The 15,773-nt window shown below is 43.2% G+C and overlaps 1 protein-coding gene across 1 annotated transcript in view; it reads left to right on the top strand.

Annotated features, from left to right (window-relative positions):
* gucy1a2 (guanylate cyclase 1, soluble, alpha 2) overlaps positions 1 to 15,773 on the top strand; it is a 237,001-nt gene that overhangs the window by 64,484 nt on the left and 156,744 nt on the right. Inside the window, exon 2 of the mRNA XM_043691828.2 lies at positions 2,647 to 2,708. Coding sequence (XP_043547763.2) covers positions 2,647 to 2,708 — 62 coding nt within the window. The remainder of the gene's footprint in view (positions 1 to 2,646; positions 2,709 to 15,773) is intronic.

The following is a 15,773-nucleotide window of genomic DNA, read 5'->3' as shown; positions in this document are numbered from 1 at the left end:
TGGGAAGGACAGACATTTTCCTGTCACGCACCCACACCTCTCAACCTCATAACCAGTAATAGGTATACAAGGATATCCCACTGATTTTAATGATGCTTTTGGACTGTCTAGTTTTGCTAGACTATTGAAGAGTAGTGTTTGGTGTATTCTCAGTGTACAAATATGCACTGTCCACATTCTTTTCTGATTGATTGATTTCTGATTGATTTTTGTTACATGTATGCCAGTTGATGTTTCATTATTTATACAGGGAGCAAACATAATTTAACAAAGAAAAAATTGTTGAAGAAACTATTGTATGCTCCCAAACTAATAATTGGTTGTGACTTTTACATAGTATCAAGCATTAGGAAGAAAATATTGACTTGCAATTATATCACACTTTTTCATGGTTACTGAATGCCTCAAAGCACTTTACAAAAGATTTTTGAAATCTCATTACTATTGTAATTATTTTTATATCATTTTATATGGGTGGCACAGTGGTTAGCACTGGTGCCTCACAGCGCCAGAGACCTGGGTTCAATTCCTGCCTCAGGCGACTGATTGACTGTGTGGAGTTTGCACATTTTCCCTGTGTCTGCATGGGTTTCCTCCGGGTGCTCCGGTTACTTCCCACAGTCCAAAAATGTGCAGATTAGGTGAATTGGCCATGCTAAATTGCCCATAGCGGTAGGTGAAGGGGTGAAATGTAGGAATGGGTCTGGGTGGTTGCGCTTCGGCGGGTCGTTGTGGACTTGTTGGGCCGAAGGGCCTGTTTCCACACTGTAAGTAATCTAATCTAAGCATTTCTTGAAAGGGCAACATTTGTTGTCCATTTTCAATTGCCCTTAAGAAGATGGTAATGAGCAGCCATCATGAATCACTGCAGTCACATCCACAGTGTTATTAGGAAGTAACTTTTAGAATTTTGGCCCAGTGACTGTGAAGAATTGGCAACATAGTTTCAAATCTCATTGGAATGTGGCTTGATGGGGAACTTAAGGGTGGTTCCCATGCATCTGCTATCCTTGCCTTTTAGATGGATGAAGCTATAGATTTGCTACTTCTGGCATGCTCTCCTAAACTCTTTACTGAACAGGGCTGATGTCCTTGCTTAATGGTAATGGTAGAATGAGATATATGAGAGGCCATTAGATTGTGGTTGGATTCAATTTTGCTGCTGTTGATGGCCCAGAGCACCTCATTGGTGCACAGTTTTGAGATGCTACTTTGTTCTGGATCTATCTCATTTAGCATGACAAGTGACATGCAAAACAAGGTGGATACCTTCAGTGTGAAGTTAGCACTTTGTGTTCACAAGAAATGTGTGATGATCATCTCTACTGTTACGAACATGAAAAGATTCATCTGTGACAGGAAATATAGGAAACAATTGTTGGCAGTCAATTCGCACAGTAAACTTCCACAGCAAGACATAATGATAACCAGATAGTCTGCTTTAGTAATGTCGATTACAAGATGTATGTTGGCCAGTCACCATGAATAACATTCTGCTCTTTTTCAAAACAGTGTCATGAGAACTTTTATGTTCATCTGAGAGGTCAAACAAAGCATAGTGTCTCATCTGAAAAATGGCACCTCTCTCAGAACTGCTCTGAAATATCAACTTTGATTTTTGTACTGAAGTTTTAGTGATTTTTTTTTTGAATTCATAATATTCTGACTCCAAGGTGGAGGCTCTGCCAATTTAGTCATGGTATCAGAGAAGACTTGTGTAAGGGGTCTGGTGGACAAAAAATGTTATGGAGAATATATGATAATTCAATTCGCCAACATGACTCAGAAGTACAATCTGTCTGAACTGGCAGCTGCCTGAACTCAAAATATTTTAAAGATAGGTATTTTAAGTGGTTTTCTTTCCCCTTTGTTATTGTACTAATCCCTTGTGTCTTTTTTCTTTTAACTAGTCCCTCAGCACCTCTGTATCTAATTCTGACTTCACATTTGACTGTACATCTTTCTCCATTGTTCCTGTTTCTTTATTCATTCAAAACTCTCACCAATTTAAAAAGATCAGCTTCAGGACTTCAGGATCCTGGAGCAACCTTGCAATTATGTCACTGAGTTGCTCCTCACAGCAGTGTAGCAGAGTTAAGAGAAAAAGAGACATGCTTGAGAAGCATGTAGGGTAGAATGACTCACATTAAGTGGTGTAGTTCCTGAAATATTCTTTCAATAATGTGTTACGATTCACTGGGATAGTGCACTGGAAATCAAGTCTGCCATTTATACAAGTTAAAGATTTTACAAGGTACACACAGTTCTCCAATTTACTTGACTTTCAGACCCGCATAGACTAAGTTTCTGCACTGAACAAGAATCACTACTTTTTTTACAAGTAAATACATTCTAGCTATAGTTAAAGTCATTAGCTGTTGATATATAATACTACTAATTAAAACCTTAATCCAGTACTGAAGAGGATTCCAGAAAATAATTCAGAACAAAAGCAGAGGATGATTTAAAATAATGTGTCTTTTCAAATTTTCTGCTTCTTCTGTTTGTCAAAATGTTTCATAACAGTGATTAAAAGTGTAATGTTGCAATTTCCCATTAGCTTTTGAAACAATAACTATTTAGATCTGTTAAACTGTCTAAGCTGAAACTATTTGATGCAATTTTTATCCTATCTTGTTAATGCAGCCACAGACATTACAGTGGGCACTGCAGAGGACCTTACAATACTTTGAGCAACAAGTGATCAGGTAAGTTTCAGTATTAAAGAGTGTTCTTTACAAGTCGGCTTTGTAATAATGCTATATAAGTATTATGGTCTTTATTGTGTTTGTAGTGCATGACTCTTGATGAATAGTTATAATATATATTAAAAAAAAATTTCTGTGCACGTGCTAACTTAGACATATTGCAGTTGAATTTCCAGTATTAGTTGTTGCCTTTGCCATATCGATTTCAATGAAACTAACTCGAAAGCTCAGATGTCTTCCAAACAATTTGCTTCATTTTCAGAATTTGGCTGATTTCGCTGTGCACTGTACACATTGTTACTGGTATATCACGAGAATGCAATCTGTTAGAAGTTCTAGAAGACCTCTGAACTGGAATTAATTTTACCTAAGTTAAATCCTTTGAATATGGTATTTTTGGGTTGGATTTTGTTTCCATGTTTTTCCCCGAATGCTGGTGTCCTCCAGCTGGATAAATTGGACACTGACCGCAGTCTTCTTTCTCACGCAAGCTGAAATGGAAATGGAAAATTTTGCTTTTAAGATGATTTCGGCTTGAGACAGGCCATAAACAAGTAAAACATATCATACTAGCAGCAGGTTGATGGAAGTATAAAAGAGGGCGATTGGGATTTGTATTGAAATAATGTGCTTTTCGTTTATCTCACCAATTTAGATACAAAAAAATTGGTAAAACTTACAGATATTGCTCATTGTTGGCCATGTGACCCTATATTGTTATATCTTATTTTCTTCTGCTAGTCCTACGGTACTTCCCAACCTCGCAGGATATGACTCTGTTTTATCAAAATAAAAGTATGGTGGATGCTAGAAATCGTAAATAAGAGAATGCTGGACAAAACCATCACGTCTGTCAGTATCTATACAGAGAGAAGCAGAACTACCATTTCAATTCAAAATGACTGTCCTTCAGAACTACTGAGTTTTTTCAGCATTTTCTGTTTCTAGAAGCAAAACAGAAATTGCTGGTGAAACTCAGCAGGTTTAGTAGTGTCGTCAGAAGAGTCAGACTCAAAACATTAACTCTTATAAAGGTTCCTGCTTACAAAGGTCTTTAATTTATCAATTAAATGCCACAGTTTACAGCAACTGGAAGGGGAGAAAAGTAACTAGCCGTTTTCAGGCTTGAGATGCTTTTTTACTTTGGAGCAAAAACAATTCCTTCTCCTGCAGGGATCCTGTAATTTCTGTTAACACCCCCAAGCTTTATAGATACCTTGGAGCCAATCACATTTTTGCTCACAGTCAGCCAACCTTTGATCTGAGGATGAAGTAACTAATTATCAATGACAATTCACTACCTATTGCCAGCCAAAACGCCATTCATACACACCAAGTTAGGGGGCCATTTCTGCTTGAACAAGTAACTCTGTAAACAGAATTTGGATTGTCAGATTTACTTGCTTTTAAAAGGTGAAGTAATCCTTCAACAATCCTTAACTTTTAAATCTCTTCTCATTTTAGCTCACAATCAAAAATAAAGCAAAATAGAAAAAAAACACAATCTTCACACATAACACAGGACTACTTGCATGCCAATCACTGCAGGTAGCATGCAATACATATGGTTCAGTGACCTTGTAATCAAAGGTTTAGATTTATGATCTCAGTTCAGTCTCATCCTATTGTAAATAGTGGTATAGACAATTAACCAACTCACTGGAGGAGGCTGCACAAATGCCTACATCCTCAACATGGGGGAGCCCAGCAGATCTGTGCATTTGCATCTATCTTCAGTCAGAAGAGTCAATGGTTAATACATTTTGGTCTCCTTCTGAGATCGGTAGCAACATAGATGCTAGTCTTCAGCAAATTTGATTCATACCATACAAATGTCTTCAGGCATTGGATACTGCAAAATGTTTGAGCATTGATAACATTAATATAACAAGAGCAGTAAACATTTGTGCTTTCAAACCACAATATTGGCATTTACCTGTCAAAGAATTGCCCCGGTATATCCTGTCCATTTTTAAAAAACAGAACAAGTCCAATCCAACCAGCTTACCACCATTTCAGTATTCTCTCAATCATGAGAGAAAGGGTGAAAGGAATCAAAAATGGCAATGACACAAATGTAATGTGCACACCAGTGTTCAGTTTGAATTCCACTAGGGATGTCAGTCATTACAGCTTTGATTCAACCGTGGACCAATTCTAGAGGTGACAAGAAAATAATTACATGTGACATCAAGTCAGAATTTTACTGAGTGTTGCATCAAGAAGCCCTAGAAAAGCGAATGAGAATTAGAATAACATTCTCCACTGGCTGGAATCATACCAAGCATCAAGGAAGATGATTGTAATTGTTGGAGATCAGTCATTTCAGTCCAAGGTCATAATTGCAGGTAAACCTCAAAGAACTGGCCTAATTAGCTTCAGCTGTTTCATCAATGATCTTTTCTTCTCCATAAGGTCAGAACTGGGAATGTGCAATTATCAGTCAACAATGTTCAGCATCACTCATGACTACTCAGATACTGAAGCTGTCCATGTGCAGTAAAACATGGAAACTATTCAAACTTGGGCTGATAAGTGGTGGCTCATGCCACTTAAGTACCAAACAATGCCTAGCTCCAACAAAAGCCAATCTATCCATCATATCCCTTGACATTCAATAGCATTAAAATTGCTGAATCTTCCATTATCAACATCTTGGGAGTTTCCATTGACCAGAATGTGAACCAGACCAGACATGTATATACAGTGGCTTCAAATTTAGGCCAGAGACTAGGAACTCTTCAGAGAGTAACTCTTCTCTTACTCTACTGCCTTTCATCATCTACAAGTCACCAGTCAGGAGTGTCTCCACTTGCCTAGTTAGGTGCAGCTCCAAAATATAAGAACTAGGTGCAGGAGAAAGCAATTCAGCCCTGTGTGTCTGCACTGACTTTTAATATGATCATGGCTCATCTAACCTTGTCTTTGTTTCCACTTTCCTGCCCACTCCCAATAATCCTTTTAACCCAGTAGTAGTTAAAAACAGAGACAAAAATAGGAATTGTTGGAAAAGCTCAACAGGACTGGCAGAGAGATAGTGGAGTTAATATTTCTGGTTGAGCGACTCTTCCTCAGAAGTTACTAATTGAAAACCTATTTATCTTTATAAACCAATTTAAATTTATTCCCTCCCAACAGCCAACTCTGGTGCAGTGAATTTCAGAGTCATGGTGCTTTTAGAAACATAGTTGCTCCTCATCTCTGTTAAATCTGCCATCTCTTAGCCTAAAAGTATGACCCCTGTTTCTAGATTGTTCCACCAGCAGAAACATCTCTACATCCACTTTGTCAATCCCTTTTAGCAACTTGTATTTCTCAATTAAATCTCTTCTCACATTCTTTTAAACTCCAGAGGGTATCTACAAAAAGGATATTTGTCAACCAGCATCTCTAGTGTCCGGACTGTACTTAAAAGGCTACTATGTACATGGGTAAGCACTGATATTTTAAAACTGCCTGCTCAGTAATGGACATTGAATCAGAAAATATTGGAGGAGGAGAGGGTGGAGTTGTGATTCTCCATCAGGGACTAGGGAGGCACTAAGCAAGGGATTGCTAAGACAGCAAGTGGGCAGCCATGAGTTACAGCCTGGTCCAATCTGTGAGTCTGTCTGTGTGCACAATGTGTCCTTGCAGCAGCCTTTCAATACTAGCTGCTGATACCCCTATAATGCAGGCAATGCTTCCTAAGTGTTGTGCACGTGGATTGAATGGAGGGCAAGGCAGGGATGGTGGGAGAAGGGGATTAGGCATTGGTGGACAAATATCTAATGCTGTAAAAGAGGTAAAAACAATGACTGCAGATGCTGGAAACCAGATTCTGGATTAGTGGTGCTGGAAGAGCACAGCAGTTCAGGCAGCATCCAAGGAGTTCCTTGGATGCTGCCTGAACTGCTGTGCTCTTCCAGCACCACTAACCCAAATATCTAATGCCAATAAATGGGGTTCATGGATCATCCCCTGAAATGTTTCTGTGCTGAGCAACATGGAAGATGTTTGTGGTCAGCCGTGACTTCCACATTGAATTCTCGGCGTCGTATTTGTTCAGCACATTTGGTAAGTTAGGAATCTGCATGCTAATAAGATGCTATCTGCAGTTAAGGTGGTTTACTAGCAATAGTTTCCCTTGATAGAAAACACATCTTAATATACTGCTTTGACACCGAGCGGTTGCATTAAAGATGCAGCTAATTGCTGCTAATGTCGAGAGAAGCCTTGCTGGACTACTAGTATGATTTTGCCACAAGCTTTACCACAAGCCGTGTCATTCAGGTCTGCATAAGATTATGTCCTATCTGTTTGTATGTGAAAAGTTTTTTGTTTCAAGCCATGTTACCCTTTAAAATCTGAGTGCCAATTTATGTTTGCATTACATAATAGATTGTGTGTGCAGTTAACCATGAATCTAGAGCAAGATAATGGCTTGGATTTTTCAATGGCAAGATACTCGTTTCTGAAGTGCAGCTGGGTGTTGTGCATGGGGACCCTGTGGAATCCAAGAAGTATCAGATTCTGAAAAAAAATTGTCCAGAAGTTTGAAGCTCCCCTGGGCAAGTCCTCAACACCTAGAACCCTTCAAAAGTGTTTCAAGCTTGCTCCACATTCAGTATAATCATTCTGATCTGCAATATGAACTCCATTTCCCAATCTGCCAATTTATCCTTTGACTCTCAGAGAATGTGCATATTCAAAAATGGAGAATCTGTAATCCTATGGGTTAGAGAACTCCCATTTTCATAGCTCGAAGTGAAGAAATATTTCCTCATCTTTGTTCTAAATTATTCGCCCATTACCCTGAATGAGTGCTATGTTGTAGATTCCTCTACCAGGTGAAACCCCCCCTCACATCTACTTCAGTGTATGATTCTAACTTACTCAGCCTTGCATCATAGGATAACCCCACATGAACTAATCTAATGAACCCTCACTGTTCTATCTACAAGGTAAATATATACTTTCTTCAATATGCACAATCAAACTATGCACAGTATGCTAGGTATGGTCTTATGAAGTCTCTGTACAATTGTAGCAGTAATTCCTCATTCTTACATTCCAGTCTGTTTACACTAAAGGCTATTGCCAGATACCATCCTTATTACTTGTCATTTTACATTCCAAAATCAGGCATGCTGTTTGGATGAAAATTTTTTGAAGTGATGGTGTTAGGTAGGCAGGTCTCCAAGAACATAAGGGATATGTGGTGCCGAAGTCTGCCTACCATTTTTAAAACAAAAACTAATTAAATACCAATTCAAGCTCGTTATTGAGGCAATTGTCTTATGTTGTGTTCCACTCTGTTGTTTCCTATGTAGCTTGCAAAAGCATGCCTGAGAGTGAGTCATGACAAATATGAGGAGGTGGTGGAGGCTGTCAGTAGGTCCATGGCTACATTTAGCTGCAGTTCTAGGTGGTGAAAGTGATAACATTTGTCAGTGTTTTCACTTCACTTAATTGGTTTGAACCTGACGTAAATTGAGATTGAGAAGGAAACGATAGTGTTGTAATGAAGTTTAAGGATTCTAGTATAGGGCCAGAAGCTTATTCTTCACCATAATGATTGTGCATTCTGTTGGAGGCTTCTCCGAGGGAGAAGGGTACAGAGGAAGGTAGCTATCCAATGAAAAGATGCACAGACTGTGCAAGGACCAGTAGAAATGGCAACAGCAGGCTGGCAAATGTAGAAGATGCTATTCTGCCCATGGTGACCCACCTGCTGATGTCAGAGTTGGTATCTTCACAGATATTATGCCAGGGAAACATTTATATCCCTCGGTGAAATACTGGCTGCAGAAATTATTTCCAATTACTTTAATGGCCACCCTGTTTGTGCACAAAGTTGGTTTCTGGCAAACTGTAAGCCTGTTTCAGAGGATCAAAATGACCAGTCGTGGTGGGCTTGCTCCAGTGCATGACTTCTAATCAGCATTGTGGGGCTCTTCTCCTGCAAAAGAGTCATTGTCATGAATCTTCTGTTAAATAAAGCTTTAATTTGTGTACTTAACATTGTCTGTTTTCAATGACCAATACTTCTTAATGATCTTTTATAAACTAGCAGATCTTGCATTTCAGACACCCTTCATGGGTGCATCAAAGCCCCAGTATCATGCAACGTGGCTTGTCTGCTTCTGTACACGACCCAGACATCTGACACATACAAGGGCCTCACATACTCAAAATGGTTGTAAATTTACCCTTGCCAATGCCAAAAAGCTATTCAGCCTCTTAAGGGCCCTGCAACCACATCCTTCAGATGACCCCATGGCTGCTGAGCTCCTCTGTTATCCACATCCAGGTTTCTTCATTTGGCTGAGAAGTTTCCTTATGATATGTTCTGGAGGAGGATTCACAGAGAATTGTCATTAAACTGTGGGCTATTGTTCAGTCTAGCACTGTTCAATTATCCTGCCCTCATTATTTCTGGCAGACAACTAGATGATTTCCAGCACTACTACATCTCTCTTGACTTCCAGTGTCTGTGGAGAGACAGAGTTAAAGGGTACTAGAGGAGTCATTTTGTAAAATCTTCTCATTCAGAAGGGAATGGGCTCAAATTTTTATTCTTCCTTGGCAAGGATAATTTATTTTTTTCTTTATTTTTTTTCATGGAATGTGGGACTGGAAAGTTCAAAATTTGTTGCCTTTCTCTAATTGCCCTGAACTGAGTGGCTTGCTAGGCCATTTCAGAAGGCAGAAAGTGAGGACTGCAGATGCTGGAGATCAGAGCTGAAAAATGTGTTGCTGGAAAAGCGCAGCAGGTCTGGCAGCATCCAAGGAGCAGGAGAATCGACGTTTCGGGCATAAGCCCTTCTTCAGGAATGAGGAAGGTGTGCCAAGCAGGCTAAGATAAAAGGTAGGGAGGAGGGACTTGGGGGAGGGGTGTTGGGAATGCGATAGGTGGAAGGAGGTTAAGGTGAGGGTGATAGGCTGGAGAGGGGGTGGGGGCGGAGAGATCGGGAAGAAGATTGCAGGTCAAGAAGGCGGTGCTGAGTCCGAGGGTTGGGACTGAGATGAGGTGGGGGGAGGGGAAAGGAGGAAACTGGAGAAAGCTGCATTCATCCCTTGTGGTTGGAGGGTTCCTAGGTGGAAGATGAGGCGCTCTTCCTCCAGGCGTTGTGTTGCCATGGTCTGGCGATGGAGGAGGCCAAGGACCTGCATGTCCTTGGTGGAGTGGGAGGGGGAATTAAAGTGTTCCGCCACGGGGCGGTTGGGTTGATTGGTGCGGGTGTCCCAGAGGTGTTCTCTGAAACGTTCCGCAAGTAGGCGGCCTGTCTCCCCACTGTAGAGGAGGCCACATCGGGTGCAGCGGATGCAGTAAATGATATGTGTGGATATGTGGAATAGCCCATCTTCTGCAGCTACACTGGCACCACCCCCCACCTTTTCCTCCGCTACATCGATGACTGTATTGGCGCTACCTCGTGCTCCCACGAGGAGGTTGAACAGTTCAGCCACTTTACTAACACCTTCCACCCCAACCTCAAATTTACCTGGACTGTCTCAGACTCTTCCCTCCCCTTCCTAGACCTCTCCATTTCTATCTCTGGCGACCGACTCAACACAGACATTTACTATAAACCGACCGACTCCCACAGTTACCTAGATTACACCACCTCCCACCCTTCCCCCTGTAAAAATGCCATCCCATATTCCCAATTCCTTCGCCTCCGCCAAGTCTGCTCCCAGGAGGACCAATTCCAATACCAAACAACCCAGATGGCCTCCTTCTTCAAAGGCCGCAATTTCCCCTCCGACGTGGTTGACGATGCTCTCCACCGCATCTCTTCCACTTCCCGCTCCTCCGTCCTTGAACCCTGCCCCTCCAATCGCCACCAGAACAGAACCCCACTGGTCCTCACCTACTACCCCACCAACCTCCAGATACATCGTATCACCCTTCGTCATTTCCGCCACCTCCAGACAGACCCCACCATCAAGGATATATTTCCCTCCCCTCCCCTCCCCTATCAGCGTTCCGGAACGACCACTCCCTCCGCGACTCCCTCGTCAGGTCCACACCCCCCCACCAACCCAACCTCCACTCCCGGCACCTTCCCCTGCAACCGCAAGAAATGCAAAACTTGTGCCCACACCACCCCCCTCACTTCCCTCCAAGGCCCCAAGGGATCCTTCCATATCCATCACAAATTCACTTGCACCTCCATACACATCATTTACTGCATCTGCTGCACCCGATGTGGCCTCCTCTACAGTGGGGAGACAGGCCGCCTACTTGCTGAACGTTTCAGAGAACACCTCTGGGACACCTGCACCAACCAACCCAACCGCCCCATGGCGGAATACTTTAACTCCGTCCCACTCCACCAAGGACATGCAGGTCCTTGGCCTCCTCCATCGCCAGACCATGGCAACACAAATCCTGGAGGAAGAGCGCCTCATCTTCCGCCTAGGAACCCTCCAACCACACGGGATGAATGCAGCTTTCTTCAGTTTCCTCCTTTCTCCTCCCCCCACCTCATCTCAGTCCCAACCCTCGGACTCAGCACCGCCTTCTTGACCTGCAATCTTCTTCCCGATCTCTCCGTCCCCATCCCCTCTCCGGCCTATCACCCTCACCCTAACCTCCTTCCACCTATCGCATTCCCAACACCCCTCCCCCAAGTCCCTCTTCCCTACCTTTTATCTTAGCCTGCTTGGCACACCTTCCTCATTCCTGACGAAGGGCTTATGCCCGAAACGTCAATTCTCCTGCTCCTTGGATGCTGCCTGACCTGCTGCGCTTTTCCAGCAACACATTTTTCATTTCAGAAGGCAGTCAAAAGTCAACCGCATTGCAGGGAATCAACTGTAGCCAGATCAGGTAAGGACAGTAGATTTTCTTATCTGAAGGACAAAAGTGAACTGTATGGGTTTTTTGACAGTTGATAATACTTAGATGACTACCATTAAACTTTCATTCTAAATTATATTAAATTCAAATTTCATCATCTACTGTGGTGAGATTTGATCCCATGCCCATAGAACATTAGCTGGAGCTCTGGATTACTAGAATAATGATATAACCTCGACACCAATGCCTCCCAAGCCCATAATGCTGGCACAATAGCAGCAAAATGGAAAAACATGCTCTTATCTGCTGCTACTCCAATTTTTTAATGGCAATAATGTAATCTTTGAATGCAGTTATCCATCCAAAAGTGATTTCCCCTGCAGTTGCGACTAAGGAATGGCTTCCAGTTCATGGACTAATGCTTCTCCTGGTCAAAAGGCCCAATTGGGCATGGAGCTTCTGTTTGCTCAGGGTTGTCTTCCCATTTAGCTGCTAACTGGCCAGAACTCACTTGGCTGACTGTGATGAAACAGAATGGACTGGTTCCATCTCTCTTAGCCCATGGTATGGTGTATCATTCAACCCAATGATTAAATTGTATTAAGATTTCCTTTATGATAGATTTCAGCATTTCCTGTCCATTTATGTCAAGCTAGCTGGTCTGTAGTTCCCAATTCTCCTCCTCCTCCCTTTCATGCATAGCAGTGTTAAACATGCTGACATCAAATCCACTGGGACTCTTTGTGGAATCTAAGGATTTTAGAAAATCATAACCAGTTCATTTGTTATATCTGGAGTCACCTCTTTTAGAATTCTAGGTCATCAGGTCTTGGGAATTTGTTAGTTTTTAGTTGCTACAGTTTCTCCAGTTTTTTTTTAGAAACCCCTGATACAGTCATAGAGAGTACAGCATGGAGTCCAACTCGTCCATGCTGATCAAATATCCTAACCCAATCTAGTCCCATTTGCCAGCATGTGGCCCACATCCCTCTAAACCCTTCCTAATTATATATCCATCCTGATATATCCTCACCACCCTCTGCGTGAAGTTGTCCCTTTGGTCCCTTTTAAATTTTTTCCCTCTTGGCCTAAACCTAAGCCCTCTAGTTCTGGACTCCCCCACCTTAGAGAAAAGACCTTGTCTATTTATCCTATCCATGCCCCTCAAGATTTTATAAACCTTTAAAATTTGTCGAGAGGTGCGAGGGAGAAGCAAAGGACTTCTGGGTAGGTGAGTCTAACTGTTTAAAACACTTAGCTCAGGCATCGGGGCTTCCATTTGCCGAGAGGTAAGAGGGAGGAGAAAAAGACTTCTGGGAAGTTTTTAAGTGGGTGAGATCGAAACCCGAGACCCTACACTGTAGGGCCTCCCTCCCACCCATCTCCTCTAATCTTACTTGGAGTTTCTAATTTTTTAAATTTCTCTTCCTTTGTTTATCTGTGTGGGCTTTCAGAGGAGCGGGATATGGATGTTAGGGCAGTTGCATGTTCCTCCTGCAGAATGTGGTGGGTGAGAGACACTTCACATCTCAACTGACTATATCTGCGGGAAGTGCACCCAACTCCAGCTCCTCGAAAACCGAGTTTGGGAGCTGGAGCTGGATGAACTACCCATCATTTGGAAGGCTGAGAGGGAAATTTGAGAGGATATACAGGGAGGTGGTCACTCCCCAGACACAGGATAAGAGCAGCTGGGTTACAGTTAGGGAGAGGAAAGGGTACCGACGTTCAGAGCAGGGATCCCCTGTGGCCTTCCCCTCAGAAATAAGTATACCGTTTTGGATATTGCTTGTGGGGACAACCTACCAGGGGAAAGCCATAGCATTAGTGGTAGGGGACTCAATAGTTAGACGGATTGACAGGAGATTTTGTGGTCAGAAACGGGACTCTCGGAAGGTTTGCTGCCTCCCCGGTGCCAGGGTCCGGGATGTCGCCGATCGGGTTTACAGGATTCTGAAGGGGGAGGGTGAGCAGCCAAAAATCATGGTACATATTGGCACCAATGATATAGCCAGGAAAGGGATGGAGGATCTGAAAAGTGACTACAGATTTAGGTTGGAAGCTGAAGAGCAGGACAAGTAGAGTAGTGATCTCAGGTTTGCTACCGGTGCCACGATACAGGTGAGGGACAGTCAGCAAATGCAATTTAACACGTGGCTATGAGGCTGGTGCAGGAGGGAGGGCTTCAGATACTTAGACCATTGGGATACTTTCTGGGGAAGGTGGGACCTGTACATGAACGACGGATTGCACCTGAACTGGAGGGGCACAAATGTCCTGGGTGGGAGATTTGCTTGTGTGCTTTGGGAGGGTTTAAACTAGTTTGGCAGGGGGGTGGGAATCAGAGCCACATGTCTGAGAGGGGGACAGTTGCAGATGTGGCAGTGACAGGATGTAGTGAATCTATCAGAAAGGTTTCTCACGCGATGAAACAAAGGGATCGGTTAAAATGTGTCTGCTTTAATGCAAGGAGTGTTAGAAACAAGAGTGATGAACTTAGAGCATGGATCAGTACTTGGGACTATGATTAGATTAGATTACTTACAGTGTGGAAACAGGCCCTTCGGCCCAACAAGTCCACACCGACCCGCCGAAGCGTAACCCAACCATTCCCCCACATTTACCCCTTTACCTAACACTACGGGCAATTTAGCATGGCCAATTCACCTGACCTGCACATCTTTGGACTGTGGGAGGAAACCGGAGCACCCGGAGGAAACCCACGCAGACACGGGGAGAATGTGCAAACTCCACACAGTCAGTCGCCTGAGTCAGGAATTGAACCCGGGTCTCTGGCGCTGTGAGGCAGCAGTGCTAACCACTGTGCCACTGTGCCGCCCAAATGATGTTGCGGCCATAACGGAGACGTGGGTTTCACAGGGGCAGGGATGGTTGCTTGATGTTCCAGGGTTTAGAATGTTTAAAAAGAACAGGGAGGGTGGAAAAAGAGGAGGGGATGTAGCATTGCTAATCAGAGAGTGCATCACAGCTACAGAAACAAAGGTTGTTGAGGAAGATTTGTCTACTGAGTCAGTATGGGTGGAAGTTAGGAACAGCAAGGGAGCAGCTACCTCATTGGCAGTTTTCTACAGACCACCTAATAGCAGTAGAGAGATTGAAGAACTTCTAGGTAGGCAGATTCTGGAAAAATGCAGAAGTAGCAGGGTTATTGTTATGGGTGATTTCAACTTTCCCAATATCGACTGGAACCTCCTAAGTGCAGATGGTTTGGATGGAGCTGTTTTTGTCAGGTGCGTTCAGGAGGGTTTTCTTACTCAGTATGTAGACAGACCGACGAGGGGAGAGGCCATTTTGGATTTGGTGCTCAGCAATGAGCCAGGACAGGTGTCAGATCTCGCGGTGGGAGAACACTTTGGTGACAATGATCACAACTGCCTCACATTTACCATAGCCTTGGAGAGGGAAAGGAGCAGTTACCGAGGGAAGATATTTAATTGGGGAAAAGGAAATTATGACGCTATCAGACAGGAGTTGGGAAGTACAGACTGGGAGCAGTTGTTCCACAGAAAGGGCACGGCAGACATGTGGAGACTATTTAAGGAGCAGTTGTTATGAGTGATGCACAAATTTGTTCCTCTGAGACAGATAAGAAGGGGTAAGATTAAGGAACCTTGTATGATGAGAACAGAGGAGTTTCTCGTCAAAAGGAAGAAGGCAGCTTACGTTAGGTGGAGGAAGCAAGGATCTAGCACAGCTTTAGAGGATTACAGGCTTGCTAGAATGGAGCTTAGAAATGGACTGAGGAGAACCAGGAGGGAATACGAGAAAGGCTTGGCAAGAAGGTTTAGGGAGAACCCAAAGACGTTTTACTCATACGTGAGTAATAAGAGAATGACCAGGGAGAAGGTAGGGCTGATCAGGTATAGTGAAGGGAACTTGTGCGTGGAATCTGAGCAGATAGGAAAGGGACCTTGTTGTGAATGAAAACTGAGGAGCTGGGATACAGCCTTGACCAGATCAAGATTGATGAAGTTGATGTGTTGGAAATTTTGGAAAACATTAAGATTGATAAGTCCCCAGGGCCAGACCAGATTTATCCTAGGCTGCTCCAGGAAATGAGAAAGGAAGTTGCTAAGCCGCTGGCGAGGATCTTTGCCTTCTCACTCTCCACGGGAGTCATACAGGAGGATTGGAAGGAGGCGAATGTTGTTCCTCTTTTCAAGAAGGGCAATAGGGAAATCCCTGGCAATTACAGACCAGTCAGTCTTACATCTGTGGTTAGTAAAGTTTTGGAATGAATTCTGAGGGATGGGATT

The sequence above is a fragment of the Chiloscyllium plagiosum genome, unplaced genomic scaffold (assembly GCF_037043375.1).
Source record: "Chiloscyllium plagiosum isolate Xiang-an unplaced genomic scaffold, Cpla_swu_hap1 HiC_scaffold_6, whole genome shotgun sequence".
NCBI lineage: Eukaryota > Metazoa > Chordata > Chondrichthyes > Orectolobiformes > Hemiscylliidae > Chiloscyllium > Chiloscyllium plagiosum.
This window is presented reverse-complemented; position numbering and strand designations above follow the sequence as displayed.